General features: G+C 42.6%; 1 protein-coding gene across 1 annotated transcript in view; it reads left to right on the forward strand.

Moving 5' to 3' along the window:
* Nucleotides 1-16,107, forward strand: part of LOC143930034 (heparan-alpha-glucosaminide N-acetyltransferase-like) — a 519,140-nt gene that overhangs the window by 475,072 nt on the left and 27,961 nt on the right. The window contains exon 13 of the mRNA XM_077453933.1: nucleotides 7,299-7,369. Coding sequence (XP_077310059.1) covers nucleotides 7,299-7,369 — 71 coding nt within the window. The remainder of the gene's footprint in view (nucleotides 1-7,298; nucleotides 7,370-16,107) is intronic.

Below are 16,107 nucleotides of genomic sequence, written 5' to 3' on the forward strand. Positions count from 1 at the left end.
AAAACAATAATTAATACTTTAGGTTTCTTTTTATAGTAGCAAAAGGGTCAGTTTTCTTATTTGATTAAACAATTATGTTGTTCACACTACTCAGTGACACTAATACTAATCTGACTCAGTTGGAAGTTTCAGATAGAAAAACCGAGCCTCAATGTAGGCTGCAACTGCTGGGTAGACCCACGGTGCTCTAGGAATCCTTCATCATGTATTAAATGTTTATTTGTATACAAAAATTGAAAAAATAGAAAAAAAGATATAAAACAACTGTTTAAAAATGTTTACACTTTAAATTGCAACTAAACTAAAATTGCTAAAAACAATATCATTTCTATATAATACCTTGGTCATATACGTTATTAGATATGCTCTAGAAAACAGCAATATAACAATGACTATGTGCTTAATGAAGTTATCCATGAATATTACTCAACTTGCTGACTTGCTAGATGCTCTGAATGAAATTTTGGTGCATCTAGATTTCTACCCCTAAAAGCTTCTGCGTCTAAATGCCTATGTGTGCATGGATATGTAGGCTAACATAAAGGGGCATTTAGAGGTAAAAAAACATGAAATGTAAAACGGAAATTTTTTAGCTGCAGTGTGCATGAGGCCTAAGGCCGCGTACACACGGGCGGACTGTCTGGCCAACTAAGTCCGTCAGACAATCCGACAGACAGTCCGTCCTACTTTTGAATGAACGGACTTGACCACACACGATGAACAGACAGTCCGCTGAAAGCTTGCGCGATGACGTGTACAGCACGTACGACGGGACTAGAAATACGACGTCCAATACACTGCAATGCAACCTTCGGCCGTGTAAATCCTTTCTGAGCATGCGCCATACTTAGTCCATCCAACTTGCCTACACACGAACGGACTGTTCGCTGAAACCAAAGTTGGACGGACAATATTACGGAAATTCCGAAAGACTTAGTCCGCCAGACTGTCCGCTGAAAAAGTCCGCTGAAGTCCACACACGAGCGGACTGTCCGCTGAAACATGTTTCAGCGGACCAAGTCCATCAGACAGTCCGCCCGTGTGTACGCGGCCTTAGAATGGAGAAGAATGTGCTTTCTCCCATATCTCTTAACTTAGCCCTGAGCAGCCAATCACCAGGCTTGACCACTGTCACATGTGAGTGAGGAGGACACTAACCCTCTCAAGCGAGGACTTCTTCCCACATGGAGCTTTCACAAGGTTTTAACTCTATGTTCCAATAGAGCAGTGGTCTCCAAACTGGCCTAGGGGGCCATATGTGGGCTTTTGCTTGCTTTTATCCAGCCCTTGGGGTCTAATAAAACCCCACTGATACCAACAAGGAGACATAATTCTCCCCACTGACACAGATGAAGGTACAATTCCTTCCGATGACACCAAAAATGGGAAACAATTCCTCCCAATGACACCAATAATGAGGCTCAATGACACCCATGATGGGACACAATTTCTCCCAATGACAACAATGATGGGATGCTATTCTCCTAATGATATCTAAGATAGGGTATTGTTTATTTCCACGGACATCGGGACCTTTTCTACTCCCAATGGCCACAGTCTGGCCCCCTGAAGCAGCTAAACATGGGTAAGGTGGATATCAGCGGGTAGGGGGATTTACTTTCAAGAAACTCTGCCATTGTTCCCTAAATGCTCTAAAAACAGTGCCTTGAAAAAGTATTCATACCCTTGAAATTTTCCACATTTTTTCTTGTTACAATCAAAAACGTAATTGTATTTTATTGGGATTTTATGTGCAAGACCAACACAAAGTGGCACATAATAGTGACGTGGAAGGAAAATTATAAATGGTTTTCAACATTCTTTACATTAAATATGTGAAAAGTGTGGCATGCATTTGTATTCAGTTCCCTTTACTGTGATACTCCAAACTAAAATCAAACCAATAGCCTTCAGAAGTCACCTAATTAGTAAATTACCTTTGTGTAATTTAATCTCAGTATAAATACAGCTGTTCTGTGAAGCAATCAGAGATTTGTTAGATAATCTTAGTGAACAAACAGCATCATGAATGCCAAGGAACACACCAGACAGGTCAGGGATAAAGTTGTGGAGAAGTTTAAAGCAGGGTTAGGTTATAAAGAAATCCCAAGCTTTGAACATCTCACGGAGCACTGTTGATTCCATCATCCAAAAATGGAAAGAGTTTGGCACAACTGCAAACCTACCAAGACATGGCCATCCACCTAAACTGACAGGCCGGGCAAGGAGAGCATTAATCTGAGAAGCAGCCAAGAGGTCCATGGTAACTCTGGAGGAGCTGCAGAGATCCACAGCTGCGGTGCGAGAATCTGTCCACAGGACAATTATTAGTCGTGCACTTCACAAATCTGGCCTTTATGGAAGAGTGGCAAGAAGAAATCTATTGTTGAAAAAAAGCCATAAGAAGTCCAATTTGCAGTTTGCAAGAATCCATGTGGTTGACACAACAAACATGTGGAAGAAGGTGCTCTGGTCAGATGTGACCAAAATTTTACTTTTTGGCCTAAAAGCAAAGCGCTATGTGTGGCGGAAACCTAAAACTGCACATCACTCTGAACAAATCATCCCCACCATGAAACATGGTGATGGTAGCATCATGTTGTCAAGATGTTTTCTTCAGCAGGGACAGAAAATTTGGTTAGAGTTGATAGGAAGATGGATGAAGCCAAATACAGGGCAATTTTAGAAGAAAACCTGTTAAAGTCTGCAAAAGACTTGAGACTGGGACAGAGGTTCACCTTTCAGCAGGACAATGACCCTAAACATACAGCCAGAGCTACAATGGAATGGTTTAGATCAAAGTGTATTCATGTGTTAGAATAGCCCAGTCAAAGTCCAGTCCTAAATCCAATTGAGAATCTGTGGCAAGACTTGAAAATTGCTGTTCACTGACGCCCTCCATCCAATCTGACAGAACTTGAGCTATTTTTCAAAGAAGAATGGGCAAAAATGTCACTATCTAGATGTGCAAAGCTGGTAGAGATATATCCAAAAATACTTGCAGCTGTAATTGCAGTGAAAGGTGGTTCTACAAAGTATTGACTCAGGGGGCTTAATACAAATGCACGCCACACTTTTCACATATGTATTTGTAAAAAAAGTTAAAAACCATTTATCATTTTTCTTCCGCTTCACAGTTATGACACAGTTCTTTCTTGAAGTTCATGATAGCATCAAATACCTTGAAAATAGGATCCAGAATAAGTTGGCTGAAGGTACGTGGTAACTTCTTTCCATCAGGAGAGGTTGCAGATTTGCTGAATTTACCAGAGCTTGGATCAAAGTATTTGTCTCCCCAAAGCTTCTTCATCATGTTTTCTACTTTCTTTGCAACACTTTGTGTTGGTCTATCACATAAAATCCTAATAAAATGTATTTACGTTTTTGGTTGTAAAATAACAAAATGTGGAAAATTTTAAGGGGTATGAATACCTTTTCAAGGCACTATAGGTAAATATGAGTCTCTTTAGGGTGTTGTGTATTCTGTCATAGTATACTTTAATTTTAGCTTTCATCGGAGTACAAGAACGTAGCACAATTCTCAAGTGCCCAAGAACACAAGAAATGTATATATGGCTTTAAAATTAAAATCTATGTACATCAAGATTTTAGGGAGCACTGCTCTAGGCATCTAAAGCCGCGTACACACGGGGCGGACTGTCTGGCCAACTTAGTCCGTCAGACAATCCGACGGACAGTCCGTCATACTTTCGAATGAACGGACTTGCCCACACACGGCACTTTTTGAGCGGACTAATACGGCGTACTAAGTCCGCCATACTATCCGCCCTACTTTTGAAATGAACGGACTCGCCCACACACGCGGAGGAAAGTCCGCTCATTTCGAGCGCGTCTCCAGGTAGGCGGGGCCCCGCGAAGGAGACGTCGCTGGCCCCGCCGCCTGGAATGGACTTAAAGGGGAACCCCAACGCCGAAAAAAATCGGCGTGGGGGTCCCCCCCAAGTCCACAACAGACCCTTGTCCGAGCACGCTACCTGGCCGGCCAGGAAAGGGGGCGAGCGAGCGCCCCCCCCCTCCTAAACCGTACCAGGCCGCGTGCCCTTAACATGGGGGGGTGCCTTGGGGAAGGGGGGGCCGCGCGGCCCCCCCACCCCAAAGCACCTTGTCCCCATGTTGATGAGGACAAGGGCCTCTTCCCGACAACCCTGGCCGTTGGTTGTCGGGGTCTGCGGGCGGGGGGCTTATCGGAATCCGGGAGCCCCCTTTAATAAGGGGGCCCCCGGATACCGGCCCCCCACCCTATGTGAATGAGTATGGGGTACAATGTACCCCTACCCATTCACCTGTAAAATAAAAGTACCAAAAAAAACACAACACACGAGATAAAAATACTTTATTGCACAGCTCCGGGGGTCTTCCGTCTTCGGGGGTCTTCTCGCCGGACTCCTCCGCTATCTTCTTGTAGCTCTTTTGCTAGCGGAGGAGTCCGGCTTTCTTCCTCGCCGCCGGCCTCTTCTCCCGACTTCGGGGGTCTTGTCCCCCTCTTCGGTTCTTCTGCCGGGCCACCGCGCCTTCTTATAGCTCTTTTACAGGCGGTGGCCCGGTCTTCTGTCGCCGCCGTCGCCGCCGCCTTCCGTTCTTCTTCTTCTTCTTCTTCTTCTTCTCCAGGAGATGTTGCCTCGACGATCTCTCCGGCCGGAATGCCAGGGACGCACTGCGCGGCCACTTATATAGGGACAATGGGGCGGTGTCACATGGCTTTATGTCACATGGGTTGGTCACATGGGTTGATGTCACATGGGGACTATGACATCGTAAGGGGGCGGGGTCACCATGTGACACCAACCCATGTGACATAAAGCCATGTGACACCGCCCCTTGTCCTTATATAAGTGGCCGCGCAGTGCATCCCTGGCATTCCGGCCGGAGAGATCGTCGAGGCAACATCTCCTGGAGAAGAAGAAGAAGAAGAAGAAGAAGAACGGAATGCGGCGGCGGCGGTGACAGAAGACCGGGCCACCGCCTGTAAAAGAGCTATAAGAAGGCGCGGTGGCCCGGCAGAAGAACCGAAGAGGGGGACAAGACCCCCGAAGTCGGGAGAAGAGGCCGGCGGCGAGGAAGAAAGCCGGACTCCTCCGCTAGCAAAAGAGCTACAAGAAGATAGCGGAGCAGTCCGGCGAGAAGACCCCCGAAGACGGAAGACCCCCGGAGCTGTGCAATAAAGTATTTTATCTCGTGTGTTGTGTTTTTTTTTGTACTTTTATTTTACAGGTGAATGGGTAGGGGTACATTGTACCCCATACACATTCACGTAGGGTGGGGGGCCGGTATCCGGGGGCCCCCTTATTAAAGGGGGCTCCCGGATTCTGATAAGCCCCCCGCCCGCAGACCCCGACAACCAACGGCCAGGGTTGTCGGGAAGAGGCCCTTGTCCTCATCAACATGGGGACAAGGTGCTTTGGGGTGGGGGGATCGCGCGGCCCCCCTTCCCCAAAGCACCCCCCCATGTTGAGGGCACGCGGCCTGGTACGGTTTAGGAGGGGGGGCGCTCGCTCGCCCCCCTTTCCTGGCCGGCCGGGTAGTGTGCTCGGACAAGGGTCTGTTGTGGACTTGGGGGGGACCCCCATGCTGATTTTTTTCGGCGTTGGGGTTCCCCTTTAAGTCCATACCAGGCGGCGGGGCCAGCGACGTCTCCTTCGCGGGCCCCGCCTACCTGGATACCCGCTCGAAATGAGCAGACTTTTCTCCGGGCGGGAAAAGTCTGCTCATTTCAAAAGTACGGCGGACTGGCACACACACGGGCGGATTGTCCGCTGAAATGCGAGTCCGACGGACAGTATTACGGAAATTCCGAAATACTTAGTCCGCCAGACTGCACGCTGAAAAAGTCCGCTGAAGCCCACACACGAGCGGACTGTCCGCTGAAATGTGTTTCGGCTGGCTAAGTAGGCCAGACAGTCCGCCCGTGTGTACGCGCCTTTATACTTGTATTTTGTTCAAAAATTTTTGGTCAATTTTCTAATTGCTAGTGGGGTCAAACCACAATAATGAGAAAATTTGAAGGAGCAGGATGGAACTTTTTTCTCAAATGAACAAATTCTTAACAGTGTATAAGTGTATGATTTGGTAAAGTTAATTTGTTCCAAAATCAATTGTTAAAGTGAACTGAGAATTTTTGTATGATATGTTTTGTGCGATGGGGTAGTTAGCTCTCATGGTAGATGCATTTATACAGTGAGTTTACTCCACGCCAAAAGTACATTTCAGGGATTTTCCTACTCACTTTTATTTAAAGGAAAGCAAAAGTTCAAATCAATATCATCCCACGCAGGGGGTCTCGCCATCAATAGGACAGAACAACATTCAAACCTCCTGCCTCTCTTTATCTGTGGCTTAGGCCTTGTGCCTCGGTCCTCCAGACATTCTAGCACCCATCCCCACTGCTAGTACACAAACGATGTACCTCTTCCAGCTCTGTGCCTTTCCTCCACAGCTGCCAGCTATTCCGTCTCTCATAGACTCTCTCTGGTTTAGAGCACCTCTGACCCCTGGGTGAGACCCTCTCTCTCAGCTTCTTGGCCTGTCCTGTCCTTGATAGCATGGTGCACAAGTGCACCAATCATCTCCCTTTACAATCATGGACTGCCCTCGGGAGGGTGGGGCACTGACCTCTAATCCTGTCTTTACTAATAGAACATCACACACCTGTGCTATTAGTTGGCCTGTTTTCACTGTGTGTTATCCTTCGAAATTTGTGTCTTTCTTAGTGAATAAAAGGTGCAGTAATTCTGAGCATTCACTCAGAATCCATCATGTACTAGTCCGACTTAAGCACATTGAATTGTGATTGGATGCTATGAACCTAGGAATGAGAATTCTATCATGCACATGGTACATAGTAAATACCTAATGCCACACAGCCTGAAGTTATGCCATCAATACATGTTTACAGACTCAAATCCATGACCCTTTTTAGTTGTAACCTTACTTATTTTCCTTTCTTAAATTATATATAAAGTGTGTGTGTGTGTGTGTGGGGGGGGGGGGGGGGTTGTATCCCTAATTGCTTGTTTGGATTAGGAACAAATCTCTTGTCAATAAGAGGCATAAGATAGCTAGCTAAGGAACTAAGCAGAAGAACTAACAAGTCAATTCTAGCCATGCCCTTATGGTGACAAAGAGGTTAACCTATACATTCATGCACAGAGTGATCAATGAAAACACTTCCGATCATAGCCGGCCCATCTGTCCCTTTGGTATCCAATGCTGACTATACAACCATCCATCTTTACTCTTGTGTATTGACCAACTGGTCGCCTTATTGTTTTTTCCCACAGGGGACTGTATCGGCCATCTTAACCAAGTGTACAAGGGATGAAGGATTTATTCCTGTCAATAAAAACCTCTGGTAAGTGCTACTGAATTCAAGTGGAGCATTGCTATAACAAAGCCTCATCATTATTCAGTCTAAACTTAGCCATTAACATCCCTTCACTCTCTCCATAGCTAGAGGGGCTATGTTGTGCCCAGAGGCATTATTACTGTTAATAAACTTGTTTTGCTTGTATTAATTAAAATGGCACTCTAGAGTTTTCCCCAATTTATTGTACACACATATTTCAGTTATTAAAAGGCATATTACATTTTTGCATAGCAATTTCACATTAAGTCCATTTACTGTCTAGTTGGTTTATTAAGTTTCCTGCTTTATACAGCACTGTCATATTTTGCAGCATTTGCTGAAGACTATTTCAGCGGCTGAAGAGAAGTGCAAGAATACAACTCATTGGTATAATCTAATAAAAATTTAAATATACTACAAGGTTTTAATATGTGCATTTTTGTGTTGTATATAAAAAAACAGAAAGGCTGGTGCATTCCAGCTATTCAATAAAATATTAAATAGTTACGAAATGGACATGGATGTCCATAACCTTTTATCCAATATAATTAAATTTAGATAGTCAAAGACATCAGTATCTCAATTGTATTTTTATATATTAAAACTAGAGAATTAAAAAAGATGTAAACCCTAACTGGATGACATTTAGCTTCCTAAATCAATGCTTTTTCTTCACCTTTTTTTTCCCATTATTTGTTACATTTAAGTGTTGCTGTTCTTCTACTGTTATTTCCTGTCTACATATTTCCTCTTGATCGTTGGCTGTATGGCATTTCTAAGGTTGGGTTTCTTGATGTGACAACAGTTGACCATGCCTGTGTAATTTTGCCTGCACAGCCCCTTGCAGTCTCCATCAGCTACACATGTGACAGGGGAACAATGCAAGAGTGCAATTGATAGATAGTGACAGAAGAACCTAATATAAGAAGTACCTGAACAAGGACCTTCATGTTAGAATCTCCAGATATTTTTTTTCGGTGGAAGCTGCAGATTTAAAAAGATTTAAATTACTATTGAAGTTATAATAATATGCTAGAAATGATATGAGATTTTAATGTTTGGATATACACGTACTTTAAAGTCTTAGCCCTTGTACACACGGTCGGAGATTCTGATGGAATGTGTCCTATCGGACCATTTTGTCGGATATTCCGACTGTGTGTGGTCTGCATCGAACTGTTTCCATCGGAATAACCGACTGACCAAGTTTTCCAACTTGCCGGTAAAATTTTCCGACAAAATGCTCCTATTGGACATACTCCGATCATGTGTAGCCTACTCCGACGGACAAAGTGCCACGCATGCTCAGATCAAATTCCTAGACCACAAACGATTGCGAAAGCCTGGAGGACACCTTCCCTGAATATAACTGAAACAAAACATAGAGTTACACAGGCAATGATTCATGATAAAATGGAGGCAGTCATCCTGGATAGGATCCCATTGTTTAATAAAATATGGCAACCTTGGGTAGACCATTTCCTACCGAAAGATTTTGATACTCGTCTCATGGCTCCTTAGCCCAGAAAGCCCGCAAATTTACTGTCCGTGGTTCGCGTGGGCCTTCCAACCATTCCCATTCCCTCTTACCTCTTCTACCCTATCCTCTGGTATTACCTCTTTTCCTTTTTGTGTCCCTATTTCTTTCTTTCTTCTCATTCCTCTCCCTTTTTCCTAAATTCTTTTTCCCTCACTATTTCTTCTATACGTAAAACTTACCTTGCGGAACTCTCCTATCTACCGTTACCCCTTGTAATAGCTGTTATTTCAACAATGTTTGTTAAATGACTTTCCTTCTTTTGAGTCCGTAAGTTTGCTTTTACCCGGCCCCCTCCTGGGATACCGTACATCTGCTATACTTTAAGTATAAAGGGTCCATGGGCCTGTCTTAGAATCTTCTAATGTATCTACTTCTGCAAACTTAAGATGCAGCCTATCTGGTTACTTTCTGTTACTGCTACCATTGTAAATTGTTCTGCTTATTCTAGTGTGAATTACTTGACTTTTCGATAAAACTATTTGAAACAAATTCCTAGACCAAAGCTATTGGCTACTAGCCTGAACATAGTCCCGTTGTAACAAAATAACGTCATCACGTTATGTACAATCGGATTTTCCGACAACTTAGTTTGACCGTGTGTATGCAACATCACTTCCGGACCTCTTCCGGAATTAATCCGTCGGAATTACTCCGACGGATTTGGTTGTCGGAATCTCCAACCGTGTGTACAAGGGCTTATAATATACCAGTCATCACCAAGATAATGCTTCCATAAGTGCTGCTGGATGCAAAGCTACAGCCAAGATTTTTGAAAAAGGGTCACGGCTTGAAACCCAGCAGCCACGGGCTCAGCCACCCAGTACTGATTGCCACCTCTGCTGCCTTCTTACTTATGTACCAAATAGACTTGCCTACACTGCTTTGTAAACTAGATCAACAAGATGTGTGTCAGTTCTTTTCAAGTTAGTTAAAAAGAAAGGTCTGGAGAAATATAGTTGACTTGTTATACTTTCACTTGCTTCCCTATCTCTCAATTTTCATTCACAAATCTATCTCTGTTTGAAGGATTTCTTATTCTAATGGGACCATATCTTTTTCCTTCTCACCAGTCCCAAGTCTCCCACTTTATGATGGCCACAAACAGCCTTCTAAGAGCAAGCAATGTTCCCAATTTTGAGTGTAGCTTGCTATTACAGGGCTATATTTAATGTATATTTTAGGGAGCACTGTGTTGAATGTCTCACATGATTGGAGAGGGAATTATCAAATCTACCCCAGTATCCCAATCGTAGTGTCAGGCAAATGTGGTCCCTGGCACTGGACAGAGTCATTCAAGGACAGGCAGATATATTCCCTGATATGTCACTCTCCAGTTGTCCTTAGTCATAGTCCTGCATAGTTATATTGTTCTTTTCCTTTCCATAAACAGGTAAACATACATATATTAACATTATTTTTTTTTATTTTACATTATATGTCATTGGGAGGATGTATCTTAGGTTTTAAGAATAATGCACTGAGTTGGATTCACAGTCATTGAGTCCACCATAGTAAATATGGATGAAGAGTATGAAGAGAGGTTCCAAACAATAGAAAACATTTGTTACATGCACTAGTTTGTTGCATAATACCGTTTTTATACAGAACAATATTGTATATTTATGTCATTGTACTAGCTGTAGCATAATTCCTGCAAGGCATGATTGCAGCTACTTGGCAATAATTTACAGCGCTGTGCTTTAGTGATTGTAGATTCTCCAGGGAAATTGATCCCTTTTGACTCTGGTAACCCTATCATTATGAGCCAGTAAACAGTGTTCATTAGGTTAACAGCAGCAGATATTTCTGTTAAACAGTGAAAATTATATAGTCAGCATAAAACAATGGCTTGAAAATGTATAGTATTCAATCCTGTACATGGATACTTTATACATTTTTGTAGACCTCTTAATCATAGCCAAGGAAGAGGTGAGGAATGTCATTACTCTCAGGACACTTTTCAGGACAACCTGAAGAGCAGGTCCCAATATGCCAATTAAGAAAGGCAATTTACATTCAGTCAGGGAGAGTTTATGATAGAAAGCACTCTCACCGGGCCAAAGACAGGTCTGGCCATAGAAAGTAATGGTTTGGCTGTCCAGTCCCCTTCCTCAGCTCTGAAAATGTGACACACTGATGCCCTTAGTTCATGTTGCAAGGCCAGTGATGTCAGACCTGATGTAACTACAGAATATTTCAGAGCGGCTGGGACCCTATCCCCAACTGGGAAGACACACAAAAAATTTACAAATGAAAAAATGTTTATAACTATTCCCCACTTTGTTCCAATCTAAAAACCAAAAAAGGCTAGAAAAATAAAAGTGCACTTCTTAAAAATAATCAAAGAGTGTTTTGTGTTCCTCACTTTAAGAATTGGGGCTAGAGATATGTTCGTTGTTGTGGAATGTCAAGCTGCAAAGGGCCCTCCAGGGCCCCTAATACATATAAGATGTTGGTGGTTCAAGTGCTAGGACTTCTTGCTGTCACTTTGACCTAGGTGCTGCTCAGTTGCAGGACAGGTGGAAAGTGGGAGGCATTTTTCGTGATGTCCCAAAAATTCTTCCAGTTTGTAATATCCAGGTGGTGTTTAGCAGCAGTGATGAGCCATTGTTCAGATACCAAATCTGAACCCTTTTGAAGTCAAAAAGATCCAAATCTTAGAAATAAGGAATGGCCATTTCTAGGCTAATAGGTAAGGGATTGTCCAAAGCAACATAAAGCCTTCCTTTAAAATTATGTTTGGTGCTAAGCAGTGTTTTTAATAGTGCTTAATAAGAAACATTAAAAATGCAAAATTCCTTGGTCCCTGGTGGATCCCCTTAACCTGCCTGTGAGGTGTTGCAAAGCTAACATCTACAAAGAAATAAAATGCTGCTTAAATTGCCTATAAAAAATAGCTCCATTTCCAGAACCACCCTCTATAGATATCTCCCCCACATCTATGGTGCCCTGCTTTAATGTGGACCGGCTGTCAGTCTATACTTCTCAGGTAAGCCCACCACCTCTCACTAGGGATCCCACACAGTCTACCTAGAGGGTTCACATTGGCATAGTAGACATCCTGACAATCCGTAAGAGCATGCGGCACCAATCTGGAGTCTTGGGATATGGTAAAGTACTCATATTCATTTTCACAAAGCAATAGTAAGCCCTGCTTTGCAGGGAATCTTTGGGCACATAACATAACATTAGGTAGTTATATAAACTATTTTAAAATGTTTCTTTCCATATGAGCCATAATACTGTGGAATAGTTTCCCTTAACAATTGTTTTTTTGCAGACACTACAGGCACAGGTACAGGCTGAACTGTAAACAGGCAAACAGCTAAACACACAGATGAAATACATGGGAGATTTTTTTTTATCTGCCAAATGATTTGTATTTCTGTGTATCGAGTTCTGAGAGTTACACAGCTTGGTAACACGGTACAGTCCCATCTGACAGAGGAGGACCTGATTTTACTCTGATGCAGTTAAAGTGTTTGTTTTTAATAACAAACATTTCTATACTTACCTACTTTACAATGGAATTGCACAGAGTGTCCCGAACCTCCTCTTTTTGGGTCCCCCACCAGTGCTCCTGACTCCTCCTTTGTGTCCACTCCCCCCACGGGAATCCGGGAAGCTATTTGTCCTGTTTACCATTATCATTGAAAGTGGAAGAAAAAGAAAATCCCAAATTTTGGGCTGTCCCCAGAAAAGTAGTAGAGGGGAAATCTTCCAATGGGCACACTAGTTCTAATGACCCAGGGGTCCCCACGGAATTTTCTCAATTTGCAGGTATTTCTTCTTACTTCCTTTTTGGCTATTGAACAGCTATTGAACAGAAAGTGAAGGGAAATGGGACACAGATGGTGAAAAAAAATCCAGCAGGGGTTTTAACCCTCCCTTACTCGGTCCAAAATGAAAAAAAAAAGGTTTACCTATACTGTAGATCTACTTTAAGGTAAAAAAGGTTTAGGCTTTAGAACCACTTTAAGTCTTGTCCCTTTTGGAGTTTGTAACTGGTCAATGAGATAAGAAGCATCAGGATTCTTCTCCTGTAATTACACATTATTGCATCTATCCTTAATGGGCAAATACAATTATTTTTTAGTAAAAAAAAACAGAACGTGGCAAAATGCTTGGTGGGCTACTGCATAGAGGGGGAACCACAGAGTGCAGACCCAGAAATAAGCATACAATGAAAGACCGATCATGCGGGGAGGCCATTGACATAGACTGCACAGAGGGGGAACAGCAGAAGTCAGTCAAGCAAATAGAACCCAAACATTGTGCAAGCATACGGTTCAATATACAAAAGGGTGTAGTGTTAACCCTTAACAACCCTTAAAAAGTTCATGAAAAAAGAAGCACAACCATATAACAGGGAACAGGGCGTTCCCCTTAGCTGGCTGTACCAAGTGGAATATATTAGTAAAGAAATGGGTAAAAATATAGTATAATATGATATATGGAACTATAATGCATATATTTTTTTTTTTATGTAAAAGATTACATGATCACAGAAACAGAAGTTATTGTAAAAACATAATATAAATAAGTACTATAGATACTGAATTAAAAATGCTAAATAAATATATGTATATATAAGAAATTCATAGGGGAATACCTTTACCAGGGATTCTAAACGTAAGTACTCTATCATAGGGGCATATTACACATTAGTGACTAATCAGAATATTCTCTGAACTCGTCCACCTCCCCAAACTAAAAACAATAAACATATGTATATTAAAATAGGGAGATGAAAATACAAGATTAAAAGTAATAAGCTATGGATCCTTAAATAAGGTAACTAAAAATCAAATATATACCATGTGCACATAAAAATGCACGTACATGAAACCACCAAAAAGACCAAAAATTGGTACATAAGTATATACAAGTACATGCATTGTGTGCAAAACACATAGGATATGGGGAAAACCTGCAAATGTACACAGCTCCATTGAGCAAACCCATAGATAAATTCATGTATGGATATAAGCGATGTGTTATGTAAAAATAAAAAAGCACAAATACCAAAAATGCATAGGACTATGAGCCAAAGGGATGAGGAGATCTGGTTATACAGACAGCATGAGGATAAAGAAACTGCATGAAAAACAAAAATAGTTACATAATCTAGTGGATCGCAATGTCCTCATTGAGACCTTTGGGTTCTAGTGTTCCTAAAGTATAGATTCAAAGGGTTTTCTGTTGGCATAACCTGCTGAATCACTCTGCCAAAGAATACTGAGCTGGGATAGATTGTATGTGGAAAATAAAAGACAATCAGCACAGTCACTATTAGTACAAAATACCATAAACGCTCTGTGACATATAAACCTAATGTACATAAATCACAAGCAAATCAACTCTGCTCACAATTCTGTGAATTCCTAGTTGCTGCCCAGCACCATTACGCATTTTCACTCCACCCCTCTAAGATAGGATACAAATAAAGATGCAGTGCAACTAAAACAGTGTCTCTTAAATAAATAAGTCTCAAATGATGAAACAAAAAGGTCCCTAAATATGTATGTGTGGCCAACCTCCAGTGAATTCTAGATATCACAGCCTTCTCTTCAGCGGATCAACCACGTGTCACATGTATAACACCCAGTGAACTATATGCGCTCACCTCCTGGGCTGGACCTTTAATCAATAGTCAAGGTCAAACGCACTTTTGCCCTTCTAGGGCTATACTCCAACTAGCTCCTGGCTCCCAGTAACAACCGCAGGCACCGCCACATTGACCGGAGCTTCGGTTCAATCTCCTCCTCTCCGTGTGACATGTACTCACGCAAAAGGATTAAAATCAATAGTTTGGTATACCTTTTTAAACTATTTATTAGAATTTAAAATGGGGCACTCACAAACAAATGCGCTCTCAGTGCCATGTTCTGTGCAAAGTATAAAAGTAAACCACCTCACTGTAGGGTCTCCGCACAGCCCAGTGGGGGTATCAAATGTGCTGACTTCACTTTGTTCCTATACATGTTAAACCTCCTGCCTTCTCTGATCCTCCCCTGCTTCCACAGCCCCCAATCCATGTCCTGATAGTGCAAAGCCTTGGGGTCACTCTGCACATGCTCAGTTTGGTGTGTATTGCTAGGGAGTTTTTTTTGGGGGGGGGGGGGGTGCAAGTGATCAGCACAGGGCCAATTGGCACGGTCAAGAGTCAGGAGTCATGCAGCCTCACAGGATAGTCAGATGAGAATGAAAACTCCTCCTACAAGCTTTAACCAGTGCTCAGCTGGACACTGATAGAAGTCACAAGACTGCTATATACTGATGATGAGAAAAGGTATTTATCAGTTTATATTTACTAAATTAATTGTACTGTGGGAGACCAGATAAAGTGAATGCAGTGTCCTGGGTTTAGTAACACTTTAAGTCATGGGTGCTCAACCTGTGGTCCTCCAGCTGTTGCTGAACTACAAGTCCCATCATGCCTTTGTCTTTGGGAGTCATGCTTTTAACTATCAGCCTTGCAATGCCTCATGAGACTTGTAGTTCTGCAACAGCTGGAGGACCACAGGTTGAGCACCCTTGCCTGAAGCCCCTGTGAGGACTTTCAATGAAACTCCAAAAAATGGCTGGACATGCTATATTCATCACTACCCTCCTCCACGAACAGCGGTGTTCACCAAACCTCTTTCCCAGGGTCCTTAGGCTCGGTTCACACAGGGGCGACTTGTCCAGGCGACTTCGCCGCCTGACAAGTCGCGCTCCGTTCTGTACTATGGAATCGTTCTAATAGGAGCGACTCAAGTCGCTCCGACTTAGAAAAAAGGTTCCTGTACTACAGTCATTGTGGTTATTTTGGCCAAAAAAAGCCTGGACTAGGGACTCAGGGCCGTCCCAAATGATCACCACTTCATCTATGTATCTGCTTAGAACACTAAGTGAGATGAATAGGTGCTGTTGGACCAGATGTAAGAATTTTCCTACAGCCCCAGTATTAGAGAATGAAGTACAGTAACATAAGATCTTGGCCATTTTTTCTGGAGAAATTAGGTGTTTGTGGTGGAGGCAGGACATGCTTAGTGTTCCTACATAGAAGTATGTCTTGCAGACAATATTATGCTCTAATTTATGCTCCTTCCTTGACTGGGTAAAAGATCAGGTATAACAACATTTGTTGTCCTAAAGTCTAACCGCCTCTCATTCAGTCTATAGGATTTTGTTTAAAGACAGATATCTCTGCAAACTATGT

This window comes from Lithobates pipiens, unplaced genomic scaffold (assembly GCF_037356315.1).
Source record: "Lithobates pipiens isolate NorthernLeopardFrog02 unplaced genomic scaffold, aLitPip1_a1.2 Scaffold_25, whole genome shotgun sequence".
In the NCBI taxonomy this organism is placed as follows: domain Eukaryota; kingdom Metazoa; phylum Chordata; class Amphibia; order Anura; family Ranidae; genus Lithobates; species Lithobates pipiens.